At 32.6% G+C, this 21,939-nt stretch overlaps 1 protein-coding gene and 1 long non-coding RNA gene across 8 annotated transcripts in view; both read right to left on the bottom strand.

Moving 5' to 3' along the window:
* LOC138308210 (tumor necrosis factor ligand superfamily member 6-like) overlaps window positions 1-7,622 on the bottom strand; it is a 30,677-nt gene extending 23,055 nt beyond the window's left edge. For 3 of the 7 annotated variants that reach the window (XM_069249176.1, XM_069249177.1, XM_069249178.1), the window contains exons 1-4: window positions 6,245-6,362; window positions 5,826-5,860; window positions 860-1,311; window positions 463-499 (exon numbers count right to left, since the gene is read on the bottom strand). In XM_069249176.1, coding sequence (XP_069105277.1) covers window positions 463-499; window positions 860-1,311; window positions 5,826-5,860; window positions 6,245-6,330 — 610 coding nt within the window. In that variant the 5' untranslated portion in view covers window positions 6,331-6,362. Of the gene's footprint in view, window positions 1-462; window positions 500-859; window positions 1,312-3,216; window positions 3,606-5,825; window positions 5,861-6,244; window positions 6,369-7,596 lie in introns of those variants that run through there. The other 4 variants (XM_069249179.1, XM_069249181.1, XM_069249180.1 and 1 more) reach the window with 4 other exon arrangements.
* A 5,576-nt stretch (window positions 7,623-13,198) lies between these two features.
* LOC138308349 (uncharacterized) lies at window positions 13,199-19,713 on the bottom strand. Its single transcript, XR_011206119.1, has 3 exons — window positions 19,561-19,713; window positions 14,414-14,527; window positions 13,199-14,279 (listed from the first exon to the last, which is right to left on the bottom strand). It is a non-coding gene; the product is annotated as an uncharacterized lncRNA (long non-coding RNA).
* Window positions 19,714-21,939: the final 2,226 nt, after the last annotated feature.

The following is a 21,939-nucleotide window of genomic DNA, read 5'->3' as shown; positions in this document are numbered from 1 at the left end:
CATACATGAAAAATTACGTGATATTTTCAACACAAAGTCCGTTGCTTGCATCTTTTATAGTAAAACCAGTCAATTTTGTGTGAAAAAAATGTTAAAATTTTACCGAGGAAATAGAGATTTTGTTGACGCCGTGACGTCACGACGCTTTATTGCATGGGTAGTCATGCAATACAGCCTCAGGCGACATGAGTGTATTGCCCTAGACCAGCCAGTATTACACGTGTAGGTATGAAAGAATAACATTGTTCTTTACATATCCTTTGTGTATTATCTTATTGTCATAACATATTTGAATAAAGAAAATTTAAATTAAATGCCAAGTTTTGTGTGGTTTTATGTCATATGCCATTATCGTAATAATTCCGTTATTTTCTCTGATGCTTTCAATCATAGCTTTGATATTTCGGGGAAACTATTAGCTTGGTTCCTATCTTTAGCCAGTGTATAAGATATAATTGTTACCTTCAATGCATGCAATCTTGTTCTTTTTCTTGAATAACTGAAATAAAAAATAAAAACGTGCATTATTCTTACCTTCTCTTAAAAATTAAAAAAAATATTTGGTTCTTAACAAACATATTTTTTTGTAACGTTGGTGTCAATGTTATTAATGCTTATTGCTAATCAAATTACATTTCATATTAACTCGGAGTATCCCAATTTGAGACATCAGTGGAAGAACTTATGTAAAAATCTGAAGTAAAAAATCATCAGCTACTGCACATTAGCGCTTCTAAAATATGCATGCTTTCTGATTGGTTAAACAAATATCAAAGATTTGCAGAACGAATAAAAGGCAGCAACCGCCATCATAATATTAAACAGAACACGAATACGATGAGATCTATATAAATCGTACCAGATCGAACATGACCTTGGACTCCCTTGCGTTACACGCGCAGCACACCATAGCACCGCTCTCATCTGACGTCACTTCCAGTTCCCGTTTAAAAGCATTTTCATCCTCAAATGGGGACATGGTTAGTTCGTCACAAAAAAGACACACCTTCTGGTCTTTCGAGTCGACTTTCGTTTGCCAGAGTTCTGTGCGAAGTTGTTCTAAATTAAGGAATAAAATCGCTACACATATGGCCAGGGCAACGCAAAAAACAGCGAGGAAAATGGCGACGATAATTAGGACACAGGAATACCGGTCATTTGATTTCTTTGCAGTAAGAGGCCGGAATGAACTCGAACTGATACATGATCCCTCCGTCGAGATACTCGAGGATCTCTCGTTTGTCTGATAATTCAAGCTCGGCATATCGGGGACATCATAAGTATTGTAGGATGGATTGGAAGACATGGTGTCTGGAAATCCGGAAAAAAGGAGAAAAAACGTAATTAAATAATAAATTACATGTTGGCAGTATAAAAAGAAAATTTGTGAAATAGGCCAGACGGAATATGTAAGCAGATATAGACCATGGAAAATAACTAAAAGAAAAAAAATATTAAAAGCGTTTGAAAACACGTACATAATGATAAGATTATAAATAAAATGGAAGCTCGGTTTGAACTTTCCTAGAATTTGGAATCATATCATTTTTATCAGATTAATTTAGCTTTAAAACCTCCGTGGGCGATAGGTGAAAAATGACACCAACGCAACGCGGATGTAATTATTTTGTTATATATATTCAGTATCGTGTCTCGTTAATATAATACATCGTCACATCAGATCATTGTATTGAGGAACTGCTTATTACGTACATATTATTAAATCTATATTTTACCTAAAGCAGATACAGTAAAACTACAAGTAGATAAACATAGATGTCCACACTACGGAAGTTTGTGAATAAATATCATGATGAAATAGTAATGGCATGTAAAAGTAGTGAGAAGAATGGTGGCATTAGTTTATTACAAAAACACACTGCAGTACATTGTATAGGACCTATATATAGTTTTCTATAAGCCAACAAAACTTAACATTTCATTTTGATTCTTAAAAGTTGTTTCACAATTTCGATATATACGTGCAATTGTAATTTCTCCGAATTAGCTTTTGCTCTCTCTCTCAAAAAATGCACAATGTTCAGTTTTAATATTGACAGAATTTTGAGTAATACGGAAATTGATTTGGCCAACAAGTTGATATTTTCAGGGCCACCGGAAGACAGAAATTTTCAACCCTACCCGAAAAAAGGTTAATAACTGATTTATCAATATGTCATGTTACCACACATGAACTTCACGTAATTCTAGTTACAACATTAACCATACACTGGCCAGTGACAGATTGCTAAATAATTCAACAGTCGTGACGCTATGAAAATGACACTGTAATGATTCCAGCAAACCGCTTGCTTTCTGCCATATTTTATTAAAGAAATATTATCACATTTTAAGCCCTTTAATATTAATTTAATTTTATCTTCCAATCAATAATTACAAAATTTATATATGTACGCAGTCCTACTAAAACAACCAATGATTAAGGAGACAAAATTAAAAAAATACATATTTAATCATATTAAAATACGTTGATTATTAGATTAAATACATTTATTACATTTTTCAGAATGAAATATTATAAGACTCTTTCTTGCTTCAGTGATATAGCACTATAAAAAGGACAACAGTTCCACTATACAAGAAGACACGACAAGAATATACCGCAGTCTCCTAAAACACGCACCTTGCACAACATACACGCAACACATCGCATACATGGAAGGCCGTCCTTACATGACTATAACTGTTAATAGGACGTTAATTAATCAAACAAACAAATCATATGTGGATATGAAGGATAGGGATATTCTACCCAAGGGTCACAAAATGTTGTTAAACCCGAGGCTTGCCAAGGATATTACAGCATTTTGTGATCCCGAGATAAAATATAACGGTTATCCATCAAGAAACAAGTAATACCCTCTATCTAATCAATTGAAACGTAAATATAATAAAAACAATCTGATATTGATACGCTTGTTTAAATACAAGGTACAGAGCATGCATAACGACCCTTTCGTGAAGATAATATTTTTACAAATATACTTAAACTTAAAGTATCAGTGGCTAGTCGACATTGTTATACATTAGCGGAACAATTTTTAACAGCTGTAATTTTTAATAATTATGGGATAACATATAGTATTGTGTACTAAATCTATAATAAGTAAGTATTTATCAATTTGATGTTGTCGAGGATGCAGCAATTTATAATATACGCATCATACAATAGGCATCTCTAGTAGTAGAACTTACATATATATCCTACTCGTTAAGACATACCTGTGACGTACCGATGTGCATGTGTATTACGATATACAGTAGAACTGACACCGGGGTATAATGTAAACATACACGGAAGTTTAAACCAGGTACACGGGAAATACCCACATAACAACTACCTCTAACGTCCAATCACAGTCATACTGTCGTTCTATTGATGATTATTTAAATTTGTTCGTGTGGTATGAATTAACAACATGATTGAGTCTCTATGCTATTGTAGTCAACTTGATACCATACATCAAGAACGTATATATGTATAATACTAGTAATTTATAATATTATCTTGATAAAACCTTATAATTTATACAATTGAACATGTATTAATGACTACAGCTTCAAAAGCATATATCTACCTTGTAATTAATCTTTGTATCTCAGTTTTGAGGAATAAAAGAAATGATGATGATGATGATCAATCACATTTATTGTATAATTATTTATTTTTAACCTAAAAGAAAACCGAATAGAATGATTATATATGTTTAATGCAGTTTTAGACACGTTTGGCTGTTTAATATGAAGATTGGGATATTAATAGTAATCATAAAGAGAATTCACATTTTTAAAAACTTTCACGATTGAAATATGAACGACATGCATCAGTACCACTCGATACTGAATTATTTATTTAATGGAGTATCGTTATTTGTAAGTTGATCTCAGTGTCATAGGTAAAAACATGCATATGTTATGTACACACAATACCCATGAATTGTATGACTCATACAAAAGATGTTCTATTTTTAGGTCAAGGATATTCCGTAATATGAAAGGAAGTAACACCCGGTAAGATATTTATTACATGTATATAAGGTTACGGAAAACCCTTTGACATACAAAGTAAGCACTCATTATCTCTCTGATATATATATGGACTACATGTGAAGCCAACAATGCAAAGGAAATTCCATTTTATCATACATAGCTATATAAATAAGGTAAAAAATATGTCTGTTAAGTATTGCATTGGCAAAAAAATAGAGCCGGTAGGTCGGGAGATTTTGTTTTAAAATTGTCTTCCGCTGGTATTTTTTTCGTAGAAAAGCTCTTAATTTTTTCGTAGAAGAGTGGGAAAACAAATTAGGGTCAGGGGTAAAAAATTAGGGTCGGTCGGATAACCATAAACAAACATACTATTTGTTTGGCCTAAACGGGATTTCATCATAGAATACTTTTTTTTTCTCAAAAAGACGGGAAAGTATCAGATATTTTAGTGAAAATATACGTTGTTTTGTAACTTTTGTTAGTGAATAGCTGTATCAGATTGCAGTTCGTTTTTTATATGAAATCTGAACTCATTATGAAAGAACGTGACTTAATTTTCATATTTATATATTATCAAGTGTGTTCTCGTACAAAACCCCAATTAATGATTAAAACTTTGGCTAAAAGAAAATCTATTATCAAAGTCGTTAAAATAAGAAAAAAAAACTAAATGACAACAATAGATAATAAAACGATATACAATATCAGAACTACAATAAAAACTGAGCCTTCCTAAAACAGAAGCAAAGTAACAAGTCACACGTACAAGTATTCGAGGGTAAAGGTGTTCAAAATACAGTTATATCAGCAGTTGACATTGGTCAAATCTAACAGAAATCGATTACAAGCATAAAAACTTCAAAGTTGACAATATAAAAGCTAGTTATCTTGCGCTGATTTTGAAATAATGTACATGTTCTTCCGTTGCAATATGTGCGAGTTGTAAACATTTATATCCAAACAACGTTTGATGACGCCACCATTTCCTTCTTTGTCTGTAGTAAAATGGCGTCATGAAAATTACAGGTTTACTCTTAGTCAGAACATAAAATATTGTTACGATTGGATGTAAAATGACTTTCTATTATATTAAATGTTACTAATAATATACAGCAAAATTTCCACCCGCGTACTTTAATATGACCACTGACTGTAGGTACGATAGCAGTAGTGGCCACCTGTTTATGTTTATGTTTAGAATAGAATAATATGTTTCATTTCATGTGTATTTAAATAGATAAAAAGACAATGTCAAATTATTGGCAATAGTGTATTGGGATACATTTACAATGGGTAGAGGCCGCGGTGGTCGAATAGTTAAGATGTCTCGATATATCACCACAAGCCCTCCACCTCTGGGTCGTGAGTTTTAATCACATGAGGGGCTGTTGCCAGGTCTTGACAGCTGGTCGGTGGTTTTTTCCGAGTACTCCGAGTTTTCTCCGAGATCAAACCTGGTACGACCTTACATGGCCCTGTAGGACGTAAAACTTAACAAACCAAACCACATTACAATGGATCAAAGAATTCTCTGATGATTTGTAAACAATATTTAATGAAGATAAAGCAGCTCATTCAATAGCAATCCCATCATTTGCTACAACATAGCATTATGAGTAAAATATGATGTCATGATACGCCACTGACAAGTGAATATGGGTATAGTGTTACAAGTAAGTGCTAATATCTAAGTAATAAACACATTTAACTTGCAATTATAGACTGATGAATGCAAATTCGACAAAATAATTAAATAACAAAAATATTCTAAATTAGACTAGGTTTTCATGTTGATATGTAAGTATGAGTCCTACCTGTTAGGAAGAGTTCCCAAGGCTGTTGGACTATGCTAGAATGAGAAGACAATTAAAGCAATGCCATGTTGTTAGCAGTAAAAGCGACATTAAAAACAGGCCATCAGAATGATCTATTAGCATGCAGTTGAAAAGATGAAATATCACATAATGTTACTATGCAATCTGTATGATAACATAAGGTAATTTTCTAAGATGAACAGATAGTAAAGCAGAAAACTACATACATGTAGCTTAACACACGTATTAATATTACCTGTTACCAATAAACACAATAAAATATATTTAGTATTTATATCTACATTCATTTTAAAACAAGAGTATAGAAACAAAGAATCACATCAGAAGAACATTCTAATTAAATTTCAAAATTTAAATTTGCGGTATATAGATATCATCAATAATAAGAGAACACATACCTGGAAGGACCTACGTGGACATGCGGAAAGGTAACTTGAATGCTGGCTATATACATTGCCCTAGTTTCGCTTTCGCAATTTTTCATCGAATCTCTCGCTCGCTGCTTTCTGTAAATATATAACGCCCAAACCATTATGTTAATTATACATGTTTCAATCTATTATTAGCATGGATAGGAACAATACAGAAGGTTAAAATTAAGTTGGATTCTCTAAATCGCCATCGATTCGTTATACAGCATATACCACTAGGCTAATAGAGCATTTGTTTTGAAATTTACATGTTATAGCTTGTGAAATATCTACTTTCAGTTTCACTGTTTTCCTCGAATTATGTACTGTTTTCTGTAAGCTTAGTAAATTCCTCAATGCGTTCTAAATATAGAGTTAATATTATACTTAACCTATAACAAACGCAATATCTATATCGACCTAAAAACATTGTTCTTAACTACTAGTTTAGAAGCCTTATAAACATGCATGCTCGTATCACAAATATCTCGGTACGCGTCCATTGTTTGTATTTTAGAGATTAGAGATTATGAATATATATTGAAAATTTATGGTATACTGTGGCCTTGGTCTTTGTTCATCAATGACACATATGATCCATGCAAATATGTACAATGAACTACGGACCACATCGCTCACGAAATGTTCTTAACTGACTTTCCTCTTCATAATGTCTCCTTTGACACCGCCTCATTTTTGGACATTATTTCTAGATTTTCCAAACTATTTCAGAGGGGTCCATGTGGCAGTCTGGTTAAGATATACCGAAACACTACCACCAGCCTTTCACCGCTGGGTTTCAAGTTCGATTTTTACAGTATAGGTGCCGGGTACTGTTCATAAGTCGGTGGGTTTTCTCCGAGATCTCCAGCTTTCATCAATCTCACTTTTAATGTGATGGAATACACAAAACACCAATTTTATTTTATTTCCTCCCTGTCTACGGGAAGTTGTGGTAAAATGGGTTTGAAAGAGGAGTGGAAGCAAGAGTACGTATAAACCCATCGCTATCATCCTCGATACTCCAGGGGTTCCGATCACTTACGATCTCTACACCTCTGAACTATCTCATAGTAAAACTGAAGGTAGCCCAGAGGGAAAAAAAACTGAATCAATCACAGGCCAATAAAAAAATGCTTTAAAGACTACAGAGGGCGACGTCCAACTTCAAAGCCACAGTCAAACACATTGTACTGTTTTATGTTTTGTTATGCATCAAATGACTATATTACCTGTTCTGTTCCCTTCAGTTTTACTATGAGTTTTTTTTATATAGTCCAGGGGTGTAGAGATCGCAAGTGATCGGAACCGCTGGAGTATCGAGGATGATCACTATTGACCTATGGATCATCTTAATCCTTCAACCTCCGACCTCAGACAACAGCTTGGAATATCGCTGTGACGTCATGACTTGGCGACATAAGCTAACCCTGTGACATGATGTCAGGATTATATATAATCTCAGAGTTACGCGGTCCGCATAAATGCACAAAGTAGTCAATAGATTGTTACGGAAATGTCTAATGCCTGCCAACATTATCATATAGTATTGGAAATTGGTATGACTCATGAGCTGTAGACGTTTATATATTGTTAGATTTACACATAAAAGAGTTATATTTGGTAACGTTTTATAATTTCTAAAATGCTTAAATATCTTTCTCCACTGCGTGTACTTATTTATGGAAAATCCGTATAGACTAGCTATATATATATAGCGATAGAGAGTTATATGACATAATTGTTCCTGCATGTACTTTGTAAAATACCTGGAATGTTTCGTGTAATTCCTGAACAAAGAAGCATTAACCAATATTCAACGTGGAATTGCCGGATAATTTATGTAGGCTTATGTTTCTATAATTATTCAACATATTTCAGAAAATTACTCCATGAATGGTGTTACTTTTTTATTCAAGTTTTTAAAATCGCATACATCTGCTTACAGTTTACATAAATGTATAATATGAACGTATAAAAAAATATGAATATCTAACCAAAAACATTTGTGAAATTCTACAGTATATCCGTCTATATCAGGTGACTTATTATTTTTCATATTCTTTATTGAGAAAAGACACTCACAGTATCCCAGTTGGCCTTCTAATTGTTGACTTTGTGCAGCTGATAATTTGTTTGTAAATGGATTTGTTTCATCAAAGAAAGTATGTGGATTATTATCTTATTTTTTGTGTGTAAAGGTTTTCGTAATAAATTTTTTGTTCGTGTAATATATCTGCCAAATCGGTAACCTCTTCGTCATTTTCTTTAATAAGTTTAGGAATAAGTTTCTCCTGAAAGTGTCTCTTCTCTAAATTACAAAAATATTTGGTACTTTTCTCACCTTCTACTTTCCATCTTGCTTTTGCTCTTAAAATAATGCCATTAATTATACGACCAGTTCGACGAATAGGGGTATTCGAGGAATCCGGGTTCGAGTTAGAGGGGTTTTACTGTATTTTCTCTTAATGTTGTTAGTTTTAGTTCATTTTCGAGCTCTTCTATTTCTTCTCTTTGCCTATGTTCTGCTTTCTGTAGTTTATCTAAATTTGTTTCTAACTGTTTTTCTTCTTTCTCCATATCCCTCTTTTTCTGTGCTAAATAAGCAATAGTTATACCTCTTACACTAAATCTTACAGTTTCCCAAAATAAAGAGTCACTTATTCTAAAATTTAGTTGTAAACGGTCTTTTGCTTCAGGAGTTTCTGCAAATTGATTTATTACCTCATTTATACCTTGTTTAACTAATCTTACATATTCCTGATCTATCAGCAAACTATTATTTAATTTCCATGTTCCTTTTCTCTTTTTTTATTTTATGAATTCAAATCCTATTGAAATTGGACTATGGTCTGACCTATTCAATGAATGTGATAAGAGCAACAATATATATAGTACAATTATACAAAAATATAAGAATTAAAGAAATTGTATTACTAATTTAGGGAATAACCAACTAAATGAAAAAAAAAGTCTTTCGAAATGGACCTTGTATATAGAAGCACAGGATAGATTTTTTGTCCGGGTCACTGGTTTTTCTATCTAGTGTTATATAAAAACCAAGATATAGAGCACGGAATAAAAAATTTTAAACGTTGTAGTCTGCGGAAAATGATTTATTTTGCTGGTCGCTGCGTAATACTTAAACTAGCTTCTTGATATTCGTATCTGGGACGTAAAGAGGTAATTGGATTATCCTCTAGCTGTGATGTTGCTAATTTGTCATCACGTCAATAACGACATCGACACAAATAGCTAACATTCTTTTACGGTGATTTAATTGCATATTTGTGGTGTATGTGTTCATTTATTTGCGCACACTATGCAATATGCGTTATATTTCAAGAAAATGATTTTTGTTTTAGAATCCCAAATACACACTACACTGCGATCACCTGTGGGTCTCCGACGATGATAAAGACCTAACCGTACATATTTTGTGGCCTACTTTTGGAATTTTTCATTAGTGTTCAGAACTGAACTTCAAAAATCCCAAGTCTTGCAGGTAAAAACTGCAAAGAATATAATCTCTATTCTAATTTGTTAATTAGGACTTCATCCTTTGACCTTTGACATCTGATCTCTGAAATTAAATTACTATGAGGTCAGAAAAATAGAATATTCTGATTAGCATACAATATGCAGCTGGCCTTAAAGTATCTTCGTGCAAACTATTTTGCTTATCATTGAGTTGCTGTAAAACTACCCAAAGTGATACCCCTCCTTTGCCTTATGAATTTTGTTCAGAGAAATAATACACACTATACATTTCTTATCAGAACGTGTGTATAACCACAATGTCGCTTTTACATACATTCGTGTCCCTTGTTACAACACATTTTTATGTTGGATGTGTGTCTTTATAGACAGGTATCATTTATAACAAATTTGAATGTATAATCGGTATGGTATATATGTGCTTCTTTAAATAAAAATAGATAGTTTAATTGTACATTTGTAGTTATGAACCTCTTTAATTGTCTTCTCATTCTATTCTAGCATAGTCCAACAGCCTTGGGAACTCTTTATAACAGGTAGGACTTATACTAACATATCAACACGAAAACCTAGTCTAATTTAGGATAATTAAGATATTTTTACACAGAAATCTTCCTGGTCTTGTACATACAATCAAATATTGTTTTTTTCATTCATAATAAGGACAATGTCTTTTTTATATGTGTGTGTGTGTTAGTGTTCCGGGTTTATATTTAGAATGAATAAAAAAAACTAAAAAGATCGAATTGTCTCGATTAAAAAGCATTTACAAAATCTACAGAGGTTATTCACCTGTATTGGGTCTTCCTGGTTCTGTTTTGTAAAGCTCGTAGTACATGGGGCTACTTTTCCTCGTTCTCATTAAATGAATACCCAGAATACTCTGAGTCATATTTATAATAGTAATAGGTTCGACTTCCTGATTAACATGATGTATACTCTGCACGACAGAACTCTGTTACGGTGGCTGGGAGCTGATATGAAATTAATAAAATTATTGCGTGAGAACGCAATATTTTAAAAAAAATTATTTTTCATGTCCATTCCCAGCCACCGTACTACGTGTATATGACTATAGTGTATTGGAAGTGCTTTGATTGTGTATGATTAGTCTAACGTCCTATTAATAGCCTCTACAGGACGTGTCAAGTTTGTTGTGTAACAAGTGTTGGAGTTCAAATTTCAAAATTGATTAACTAACTATACCCTAGAAACATGGAGTCGTGTCACTTCGTTAGAAAACAAAACAATAATTGCTTTGTTTGGTCAAACAGGAAGTAAACTAATATGTTAAGATCAATAAGAACGGCATACAATGTATACATTATCTAACTAAAGACAATATCTCTCGCACCATATTTAAATTCAATCCGTATGGCAATACAACCGTAAACCATTAAGTTTCGCAAATATAATATTATTTTCAACTTATTCGACCGTAAATACATAAATTAGCATTTAAAGGGTTCTTACTTACAAATGTTTATGCAGATAAACGTATATATATAGTTAGTCGCGTTCGAATTCTCTCTCGTAATGAGGCGAAAAATGTATCGCGAAACAGTGTTTTACGTACCATACTACTTATATATATAGATATCTTAGTAAGTCTGGAGTCCATCGACTCAATTGTGATTACATGTTATTATATCACACATGGCTCATTTATTTTTGGGAATATGATTTTAAAGCATTAATAATCGGGAGGATGTTTGAAAGGACTAGCTCAGAATTAGACTAAAGTAAAGAGTAAAAGGAGACACAGGTGATATTGGAATTCGGTGATATAAGGATATGTGGTTTTGATGTCACTGATATAACAAATCATATATGTTTAACATACCAAGGATATCATTTTGAAGAGTAAGTAATTCTGTCAGTATTTTACTGACTTCAGTGATGTGTTGTTTCACACGAGAGCCTATATATATATAGCAATTATAAAATATTATAAACTGTAAACCATCTTTCTTTCGCGGCTATTAACTTTCGAGATTTGCATTTTAAAACAAGTTCACGAAGATTAAAAAATCGCTAAATGAAAAATTGAATGGAAATTCCTATCAATATATATACTTGTAGATAACACTTCGCGGATATAATCTTTTGCGAAATTATTTGGATCGCGAATTTCGCGAGAGTAAATCACACGCAAAAAAAAAAAAAGTTTGTTTACAGTAAATTTAAATGGTAATTAGACAGTAAGGCTCGTGTGCAAAATGATATCCCAAACGCATTGTGGGTATCACAATGAAATCTATATTTAAAACAATGGTAGTCGTTGATAATAATGCTTCCGACCAAGATAGCATAAAAATTAACAAAATTTCTAAAAAAAATATTAACTAATCTCTTTATTATCATTATATTGTAAACTGTTCCTTTAATTTATCCGCTCTCTACAAATTCATAATACGTATTAGCTTATTGATTTTTAAAAGATTTTTTAACCAATGGAACAAAAATGTCGTATATATACCTGCATTAAAACATTTAAAGGGAGACAACCGCTCTAAGCCTAACTCTAAAACAGTTTACATGTAGGGGTCCTTCTTATACTATAAAACCATTTTAGGAGTTAAATTTGATGGGATTTATTTTTATACACAATAAAACTTGACAGAATCTTACCCTTTTCCCGTCATAAATGAAAATGGATTAGACCACATATAGCAGGGGCTAATGAGGCCGCTTTAATGAACTGAAAGAATTATCAGCAAGGTTAAGGCTTAATTCAGTATCCAATGTTCATTTGATAATGTGAAAAATTATGAATTGAGACAAAACTGGTAACGAATTTACAAATGTTTCAATTATAATATATGTATTTTCTTTTGGATCAATTAAGAATATCAACATTTTTTTTTTCGTTTGCTCGACGCTGCATTTCTGGTGAACAATTGACTATACAAATAGTTTAATGTAACAATTCATCATACAAAGTCTTATTGATGCTACAGTGGACTTTCTCACGATATTATCTACAATACATCAAAACAATTTTACCTATTGATGTCCCGTATTAACCCCGATATCTGGATAACCTCCTTCAAACAATATAGTTTATTACCCTATTGCACGCGAGACATATCTCAGGAATCTCAGACAATATATTTCCCATAATGATTCCCATTGTTTTGCAGTTTAATAGACATTTCCTATCGGTCTCGGAAGGACGACAGTAAGTCTTGGCTCTCATATAACGGAAAGGCCTTACTGTTCTGTTAAGGAGAATTGCAATGGTGTTCGTCATTAACTAGCCAGATATATCAGACATTATAAACATAGCACGTAACCACACCGGCTAATATCGTCACAATATATTTGATATATTTTAAAGTTTACTTCAAGATGCCAAAATTGTCAAAACGAAAATTCAGAATTTATAATAAACTATCGTCTTTCGACAGCTGACAGCTGAATGTTAAGCTGTGCATACCGCGGTGGAGATATTTTAGTGAGGGAAACTCATGATGGTTAATGTAATTATCGTGGAAACAAAACAAATAATATGATTTGTTGGGAAGAGAGTTTTATTGATAAAACTGATAATTCCTATAACGCTATTTTACGTTTAAGTGACATGCGAGAAAAATCTTTTGTCACGCAAAAAGAAAACATTATTCCCCATCTGTTTAGTTTTGAAGCCTGGGTACAAACACAAATCGATATGTTAAACTTGTTTAAGGCATCAATTCCGTGCATTTAAAATTTGCTCCAAATATCATTATGTCCCGAGAAATTATCTAAGCACTGATATATCTGGTCACATCACCATGGGAATAGGAAGATTGGGTTTTTTTTTTCTCTCGAAAACTTTACGTCCATCTAAGAACGGCTAAGGTACGTGTGCTTTATATAACAAGTTTATGTATTTTTTGCACAAGCTAATTTCTCAAAATTACATTCTTTTAAAACATCAAGTTTTTTAATAACTTTGTAACGACGCGTTTATGAAGACATATGTCCACCATTCCATACGAATAATTGTCGTAGTTTTAGAAATATGAGGGTTTCCGTGTTTGATGTGATGGAATAATTTATCGACTGGCAGTATTTAAGGGTTCATTATTTCCTGCAACTCTTGTCAGGATTGGGTCACACAACCGGAGAGTCTTTTACCAACATGATTGCGTCGATTGAAATGTTAATCTATGAAGAGACCATGTGTACACAGTCTTTGTTGGTTTGGCTACAATGTTATTGTAGACACCGTCCATTCACCTTCCACTGTCATTAACTGACCTGACGTTGTAGTGTTTCCAATGCCTTGGAAACATTTTTAATTTTTGATGTAATTTGCTACTTCATACAAATATTATCGTTTTTTCTATAATAGATATAACATCATCTTTAATTGTAAAAATTTCAAAAAAATTTCGATTAATAAATATGCAGATTTTCACTTTTTCTTAACGAAGGTTTTAGTGTTTCTAGTGGGCTTCCTCCAAATTGTCAGTCCATTGACTTGCAGCAGACAATTTAAATCTTTCATTGGAGCTCTGTGGTTGATTTTGAATTGCCGCTGAAAAAGAAAGATGCATATCAAGACGTATTTTTTGTGTATTTTCGATTGCCGTAAAACCTATGTTCACAATACAGATTTTCTAGTATAATGACATTTGATCTTGTTTTCATTACGGATACATTTGTACGTACAAAAGCGTTCCGTTCCAGCTCCTTTATTTGTGATTTGGCTCCGAGATCTGCACTTTTGTTCTGCACAACTGATAAAATATGTCAATTGTATGACATATGTGGCAATGTGGCTTTCTTTCATCATGAAATGAGAGAAATAAAACATTTAAAGTTATTACACAAAGCATCAGATAGGTCACTAACAGCATACTTATTCAATTTCTATTTAGGTATATACAACATGTATCAAGACTATCTAATTGGAAGAAAAAAATCATCAATAATTTACATGTTTTATTACGTTACATTCATTTAACACATCTAAATAGATGCAAGGTCTATCTAATCTAATTTAGATATAGATAATTAATAAAATTTGCCAATAAAAGGCGTATAATTAAAGGATTAGAAACTGTTGTATGGTAATTAAACCGTGATAGGCCTGGAATGATCTACGAGTGATACCCTAAATTATTCCAAATGATGGCTGCTATAGGCATTGCCTGTTGCACAGTTCTCTTTGTAATGATATGCATGTTAAAATATTCTGAAATAAAGAGAATACAATTTTGTTCATGTCTACGGAGCCCCCTGACTGCCATCCCTCGCATTTATTTTGTTTTATCGAACTATTATATCGCTAAAGCGACATAATAATAGCTTCCAATTAAGAGCACACTTATCACTTACTTACAAATGTTTAAATAGATAAATGAAACGCTAATTTCCATAACACGGGTCGTCTCATTTTTCAAGACGTCTTATTATAGCGCAGTAATTAACTGTCACTACGCTAAGCGGCAAAACAGCGAAATGAATCTTTATCGTACCAAAGATTTACACAGGGAAGTTAGAAGAGTTGTAATTTCATCTTAGGTCATACAATATAAATGTTCTGGCGTTATTCATTTTTTTTCTTTCTTTCGGAAACGTATTGTGCCTTTGTACTTTGCATTCATTTCAAATAAAAAAGATATAAGTAACATTTTAATATCCTTGATACCTTATCTGTTACCTGTATATCTAAGCACATGTCAGTTTATAGAGTTATGAGTTGCCAACACTATAGACAATGTGTGCATTTAACGACCATACAGTTATGTATTTTGCATCAGCTTAATGCACTTATACAATGCATATGTCTGTCTCCATAGCTGTCTACAGTTATATCCATCAGTGTTTGAAGTGTGCATATCCTAGTCTAGATTCCTGAACACATATATGGTTTTCGTTTTTATTCATCCATTTTTTTTACATGTTATGCGCCACACATTTTAGTATGGATTTTTTCTTGATTACATAGCATCCAAATAGGATATCGAAATTGTACCAACCGTTTGGCCGTTCCCGCCAACTTGTTTACGATGGGTTTTCTCTTGTAGGAGCTTTCCATTTGAAAACAATTATTTTTGAACAAGTTAAAGAATATTCCCATGGGGATGATAAATTCATGAATAATTTTGAAACTTGCTTTTTCAACCATAAATTTTCATTCTCTTGCATATATTACAAGTTAGGACGCCATTTTGTCCAGTATCAACAACGTGAAATTGTATACCGTCGCTACCTTTATAGATTCTATGTAGACCCAAAAGACACCAACCGTGCCCGCATGCATGGGGAATCAGAGTCATTTAACGAGGATACAATACCAAGGCTATGCATAGGTTACTCTCATTAATCCAAAATGAGGTTCGGTCAGAGAGTACATTGGTGTTTTACCTTGAACATATATCTCTGTATATATCACTGATCAATATATATACACCTACTTTACTTCCCTATCTATCAAGATAACTCATGAATATTATAAATGTAGCGTGATGAAGACTTTTATAATATTGTACACCATGAAGGTCTTTATGGCGTTTTATTGGGATATCCCCCGTTAGGCTACCGTAGTATTTTTTTTAGATATTATTTTATACATATGATTGTAATTGTAGGTGTCAGTACATTAGGGGTGCATTGTGAATCATAATTGTATGTTATGATAATAAATGTAAACGTTGTGTATCTGTAAAATGTAAATGCAGACTAGTTGTTAACGATGTTCCATCGCCACCAGAGCATTGCCACTATTTATAATTTTGACAATAATTGGTGTATGATTGAGTATATCTATATTTTATCAACACATACACATGCATACACAATGTAAGATTTCATATAAGATAATATGGGTTGTTTTTTTAAGATTTTTTTTCAGAATGCAATTAAGTATTATAAATACATTCAATTGGAAGTGGAATCAAAACCTCAATCTTTTCAATGCTGGTAATATGGTAAAGTAAGTACTTTTTACTGAAGAGATATACTAATTTGTCGGCTTCTCTTTTATTTACCATTCGTCGGCGATTTATATACAAATAAAGTAATATTTTCATATATAATTTGTGTTTAATAAGGAAAAAATAAATTTTAAGATACAAAACTATCAATGTATGTTCTAAACACTCGATACTCGTTTACTGTAAATGTGAACGTAGAAACGTAAACAATACCAGTTCATTAAGAATATTAATTGAAACCCAACATGAATACAATATGAATTTATAATGAATATATTATTCAATTGTCTCCTTGTAATTGACCTCATACGTATCAGGACACTTTCCAGTTATGCAAATAAACATATTTTACCTTACTTTGTCGGTATAACTGTCGTCAAAATACCAAATATTCTCCATTCCTTTTAGGCTAAAAGTTGAATACAGTTCTAGTCATTATGCTTTTTATCTGGGGATTGCATCTATATATGTCTATTTTATTTAGTACAAAATTGTATGGATAGCTACATGAAATTGATAAATAACAAATCTTGATTTGTTAACTTTAACACCTGAAACATCAAGTCATATACTAAAATATTTGTACAAAGGTTGTAATTTTATATCTTGTATAATGCTGACATGTCCCCGGTCAGTGCCAAGAGAAAACTCTGAATGATAATTTGTACTTCATAACTTTATAACTACCCAATATTCTATAATTTATTTTAAAGTTATACCTTTATATGTGCCGTAAATTTCATACTCATGAATCAAGAAGAGTTTAACAAAATTGTGAGAATTGCAATACTTACAATGCATAGGGCTTAATTTTACAAAGTCAGATAATAATTCAGTACTGCCAAAATCCCGGTAGTAGTAGAAGGAGTACAGAAGTTTGATAATAAAGCCAAGTTACGGTCTACCATTTCATTTCACATTTCGACAATTATAATACCAAATGTAAAGTGACAAGAAGAACCAATCCGGTACATAAATTCTGTGTTATACCTAATGTCTGTAAAGCATCATACATGTTTGTCCTAGGCTTTGAATTATTTTCACAGCTCAACTCATCAAAACATAAGGGTTTCAATGGATTGCTAAAAAATAACATTTAAAAAATTGCGCCCAGTTATGGCACATATACCTTTAATTGATTTATCTATCGTTTTGAAAAGACAACGCATATTATATCATATGTAAACCAAGCTATGGTCGAGGTGACACTATTAGTTCACGATCTCAAGAAGTATGGGTATCTGCACATTCTTGGTAATTTTTTATGTGGCAATGCATTTCTGTTTGTCAGGGGAATAGGTGAATCGCATGTGAAGATAAGTTGGTTTACAGTAAAACAAAATATTTACTCACACGATAGATATGAATAATTTTGGTTTCCTTGCAGTGTATTAAACCATACTTTACGCTATGTGATCCATAAATAATTATTGTATAAACAAATACTGGACAAAATGATAAATGCGTTTCTTTTAGATAGGAACTTCAATTAGCTGACACAGATAGCTAGCCCCTTTGGTACTGATGAGGTAGTCGGCCGTTGCGTGCGATGAAACTACTACTGCATTACGACGATTGACCAGACATCGTTCAATATTCAGAGAGTATGAAGTTTCGTCAACAAGAATCTGGCAAGAGTTATATGATGCAACATTTTAGATAAATAAATTATAGCTTCATAATTAGGTGGTTAAAAAAGCACTACATACACAGGTTCTCTCTGCTCTGATGTGGTCGGCATACCTTATATATAACTCAACAATGTTAAATTTGTTTGTCGATCATTTATTCACTAAATGCCAATACTTAAAAAAAAAGAATTTTATTTCACAGTATTACATATACCATTTAGTGTATTGCTAAAGTTTGATAACAACACCAAAAGATGGGGAAACAATTACAACAACGCCCAGTACGTCCGTGAATATGTTACCAAACTGAAACATCAAATAACGCTAAATTGCTCACTCTTGTGAAATTTGATCGCCGCGAAAACGTAGTTACACATGAAAACATAACGACCGAAGACCTCATCAGTACCAGTAGGACTAGCTATCTATGTGAGCTATTTGTCTGGGTCGTACCCCCGACAAGATTAAGCTCTGATCTAAAACTGCTTCAGTGATATAGCACTATAAAAGGACAAGAGTTCCACTATACAACAATACACATCACAGTCTCCCAAAACACGTAGCTCGCACTACATACACGCTACACACTGCATACATGGGGAGGGGGGCGTTCTGACATGACTGGCTGCTAATAAAACGTTAATTAATCAATAAATCAAACAAACCTCATTACAATATTTTAAGAATTTTCTTTAAAAAAATGTGTGTGTGTGTGTGCCTCTAATATCGTTGTCTGAATGTCTGTCCCCTAAAGTTAGTTCATGATATATTTATTTATATCATATGTTCTAAAAGTACATGGCAAACACTTAATGATACTTCAATGAAATGATAATTTCCTATTCTAAACATCCTTCAATTAATATTAGTATTGTTAGCTTCTATGATATACATTTGGTAGATACCTGACATCGCCTTTGTACATCATCACACCTATATGTTTGAATCATAGTATTGATTTCTTCATTATGAAATGATAAAGTCGGCACTTTAGAAAGAATATCACCAACGCCAGGGATCTCGGGTAAAAAAGTGTGTGGATAGAATTTGATGTCTTCAGAAGCAGTAGAAAGCAGGAACATTATAATATATTCACACACAGGTCCCTAGGTGCCAGAGGGTTGTAATTAGCTATTTCATTTTGAGATTTGCCGTCTCCCATATTAACTGTTAAAACATAAAAATGCATTAAACCTTGAAGAGTCATCTACGTGTGTCAAATTAATATTAAAATATTTACCAATACCTGTATTTCCAGAGGCACTATGGTCTCTGTCAGCTGTACCTGTGGGCTGTACACAAACACCACCCTCACACGGATCATTGGGTATTCATGGAACAGAGTAAACAAGTGTCCAATCTCTCTAAAACAATACACACAATCAAGTCATGTTTATATGTTTGGGGAGAGGAAAAAGTGTAAGTTTTAACCTCGTTGTCACGTGTGACATTCATGTGGTTAAAAATAACAAATACAAACAAAATAGTATGTTATAATAAAAGCGCTAAGTTGATTTAAAAATAGCATTAATAAAGTTAAATGAATGTGATGTCTTTCGTCATTGTGTAAACAACAATGCCCAAACATCTTATTTTAAAGCAAAATGTATTATCGCTAAATAGCGTGATGATGACTATATATTAGCCCTTACGATTACTAATGCGGCACAACTATTCCAATCCTATAGATTCGTGTAAAATACTCCCATCCGTTCCATTCTCTAATAACAACGATTTAAAATTTGTATATGACAAAACATTTGATTATTATGTAAGGAAACTCAAATTATTTCTATGTTGCTTAGTGATGAAATGTAAACAAATTAAAGATATACATAGATACGATATAGACAGGCTAAGATGACAAGACTTGAATACCGAGTATGTAGTTCCGGTTGATGAATCTTCACGCTCTATTGAACACATAGAGGAGTCTCTAACGTGTACATCGAAGTCATGAGGATAAATATTTAACAGGTGTGCTATGATGCTCAGCGTTGAGTAGTTCTCGGTTCCCAGTGTCTCCAATCCATAGTTTGGACGGTCGGTACAAAGGTGTATTGTACCCAGGGTAAAACAGGATTGATTGTAACGGAAAACACTGTCTCATCACTCACAAAGGAGTAAAACGAACGAAACTTCCCGTATGTTAAATTAGAAATTATAACAATCATCTCCACATCTAACTAGACATAAAGAGAATAATAGAATATATGCGTCATGTGCATATCTATGTGATGTGAAGAACATCTCTTACTAGTCATAACGCTAATAATGGAAAAATATATGCTATCAATAGACTGTTGTTATCGGCACGGGTCGATGGATATTTCCACGGTATATTTATTTGTCCACTTGACATTCAGCTTCCCATCATTGTCACTTGAAAGCAATTGAATCCTTAAATATATCTAGACATCAAGAAAATTATAGAACAAAGTCCCACGTTTATTTATTTACAAGGTACAAGGAACACGTCACGCATAACATAACGGAAGTATAAAAATACTGACATCATATTTAAGTCTACTTATGAGGAACATTTCTATATATAAGTAGTAAATATTTGTCACATTATACATATATATTTTGAAAGAGTGATGGCACATGATGATTGGAAAATCAATTTCTATAATTTTGCGGGAGGGCAAAAATATATTTCCCATGACATTATATAGGAGTATTCTCTCTTTCGGTTTAATGAATGAATCTTTTCCTGTGCATCAAAGAAGTGTCTGGCTTCGAGCGAAACCAAGTACTGTATATAAAACCGGCAATTTGGTTTCGTTTTGAATGTCGTCTATAAGGAAATGGCTGCAAGATAAACAGAATACTATAATTAGTATCTTACAACATAAAGTTTATTTTGGTCCTCGACACGGAAAGTCTTGCACCAAAATAAAACTTGTATTGTTAGATACTTAAAAGGACAATTCACTCAGGCTAATTCTTTTACATAAGCAAGAAGCAAAATATGGCATAAATGTATTGTTCTACATTTCTTATGAAACATATAACATAAAATATGGACAAATTCCAAGTCATTGTTTAGTATTTTAATTAATATCGTTGAAATATCAAATCGTTGATCAATACGATTAAGTAGGTACACTATGGACGCTGTACCCATACCGGAGTCAAAGTCACACATGTTAAACAAATAAACTACATAACCACTGAGGAGGTGATAAAATGATTTTTTTAGGCAAGACAATTCACCTAATCCTTTACAAAATCCATTGAAAAAAGTTTGGTATTTTACACGGGTTATTCATGATTTCAGAAAGAATGACAACATAATGCGATCAAAAGCTTAACGTAAAATCCAAAGTAATTCAGAATCACTGAATATTACAATACGTTTGCTTGCTTTAAAACTCAACTTTATTGCTTAATTGCATCCATACAAAAAAGATCGATAGCAAAACATACATAACACACAGTAGATTAAAACAACAACTTAAACATTGATCAAGCCCGCTTTCCTCAGTTCAAATGACTTTTTAACAAAGAGGCCTAAATCCTGCAGAAGTTTTAGATCATTAGAAGAAAAGAGTCGTATTAAATTTTCAAAATCTGTTAGATGATGGTTGATTACATCTTTATGTCTATTAAAGAAATTTAT

Source organism: Argopecten irradians, chromosome 14 (assembly GCF_041381155.1).
Source record: "Argopecten irradians isolate NY chromosome 14, Ai_NY, whole genome shotgun sequence".
NCBI lineage: Eukaryota > Metazoa > Mollusca > Bivalvia > Pectinida > Pectinidae > Argopecten > Argopecten irradians.
The sequence above is the reverse complement of the archived record's forward strand: the minus strand, read 5'-3'. Positions and strand labels throughout refer to the sequence as shown.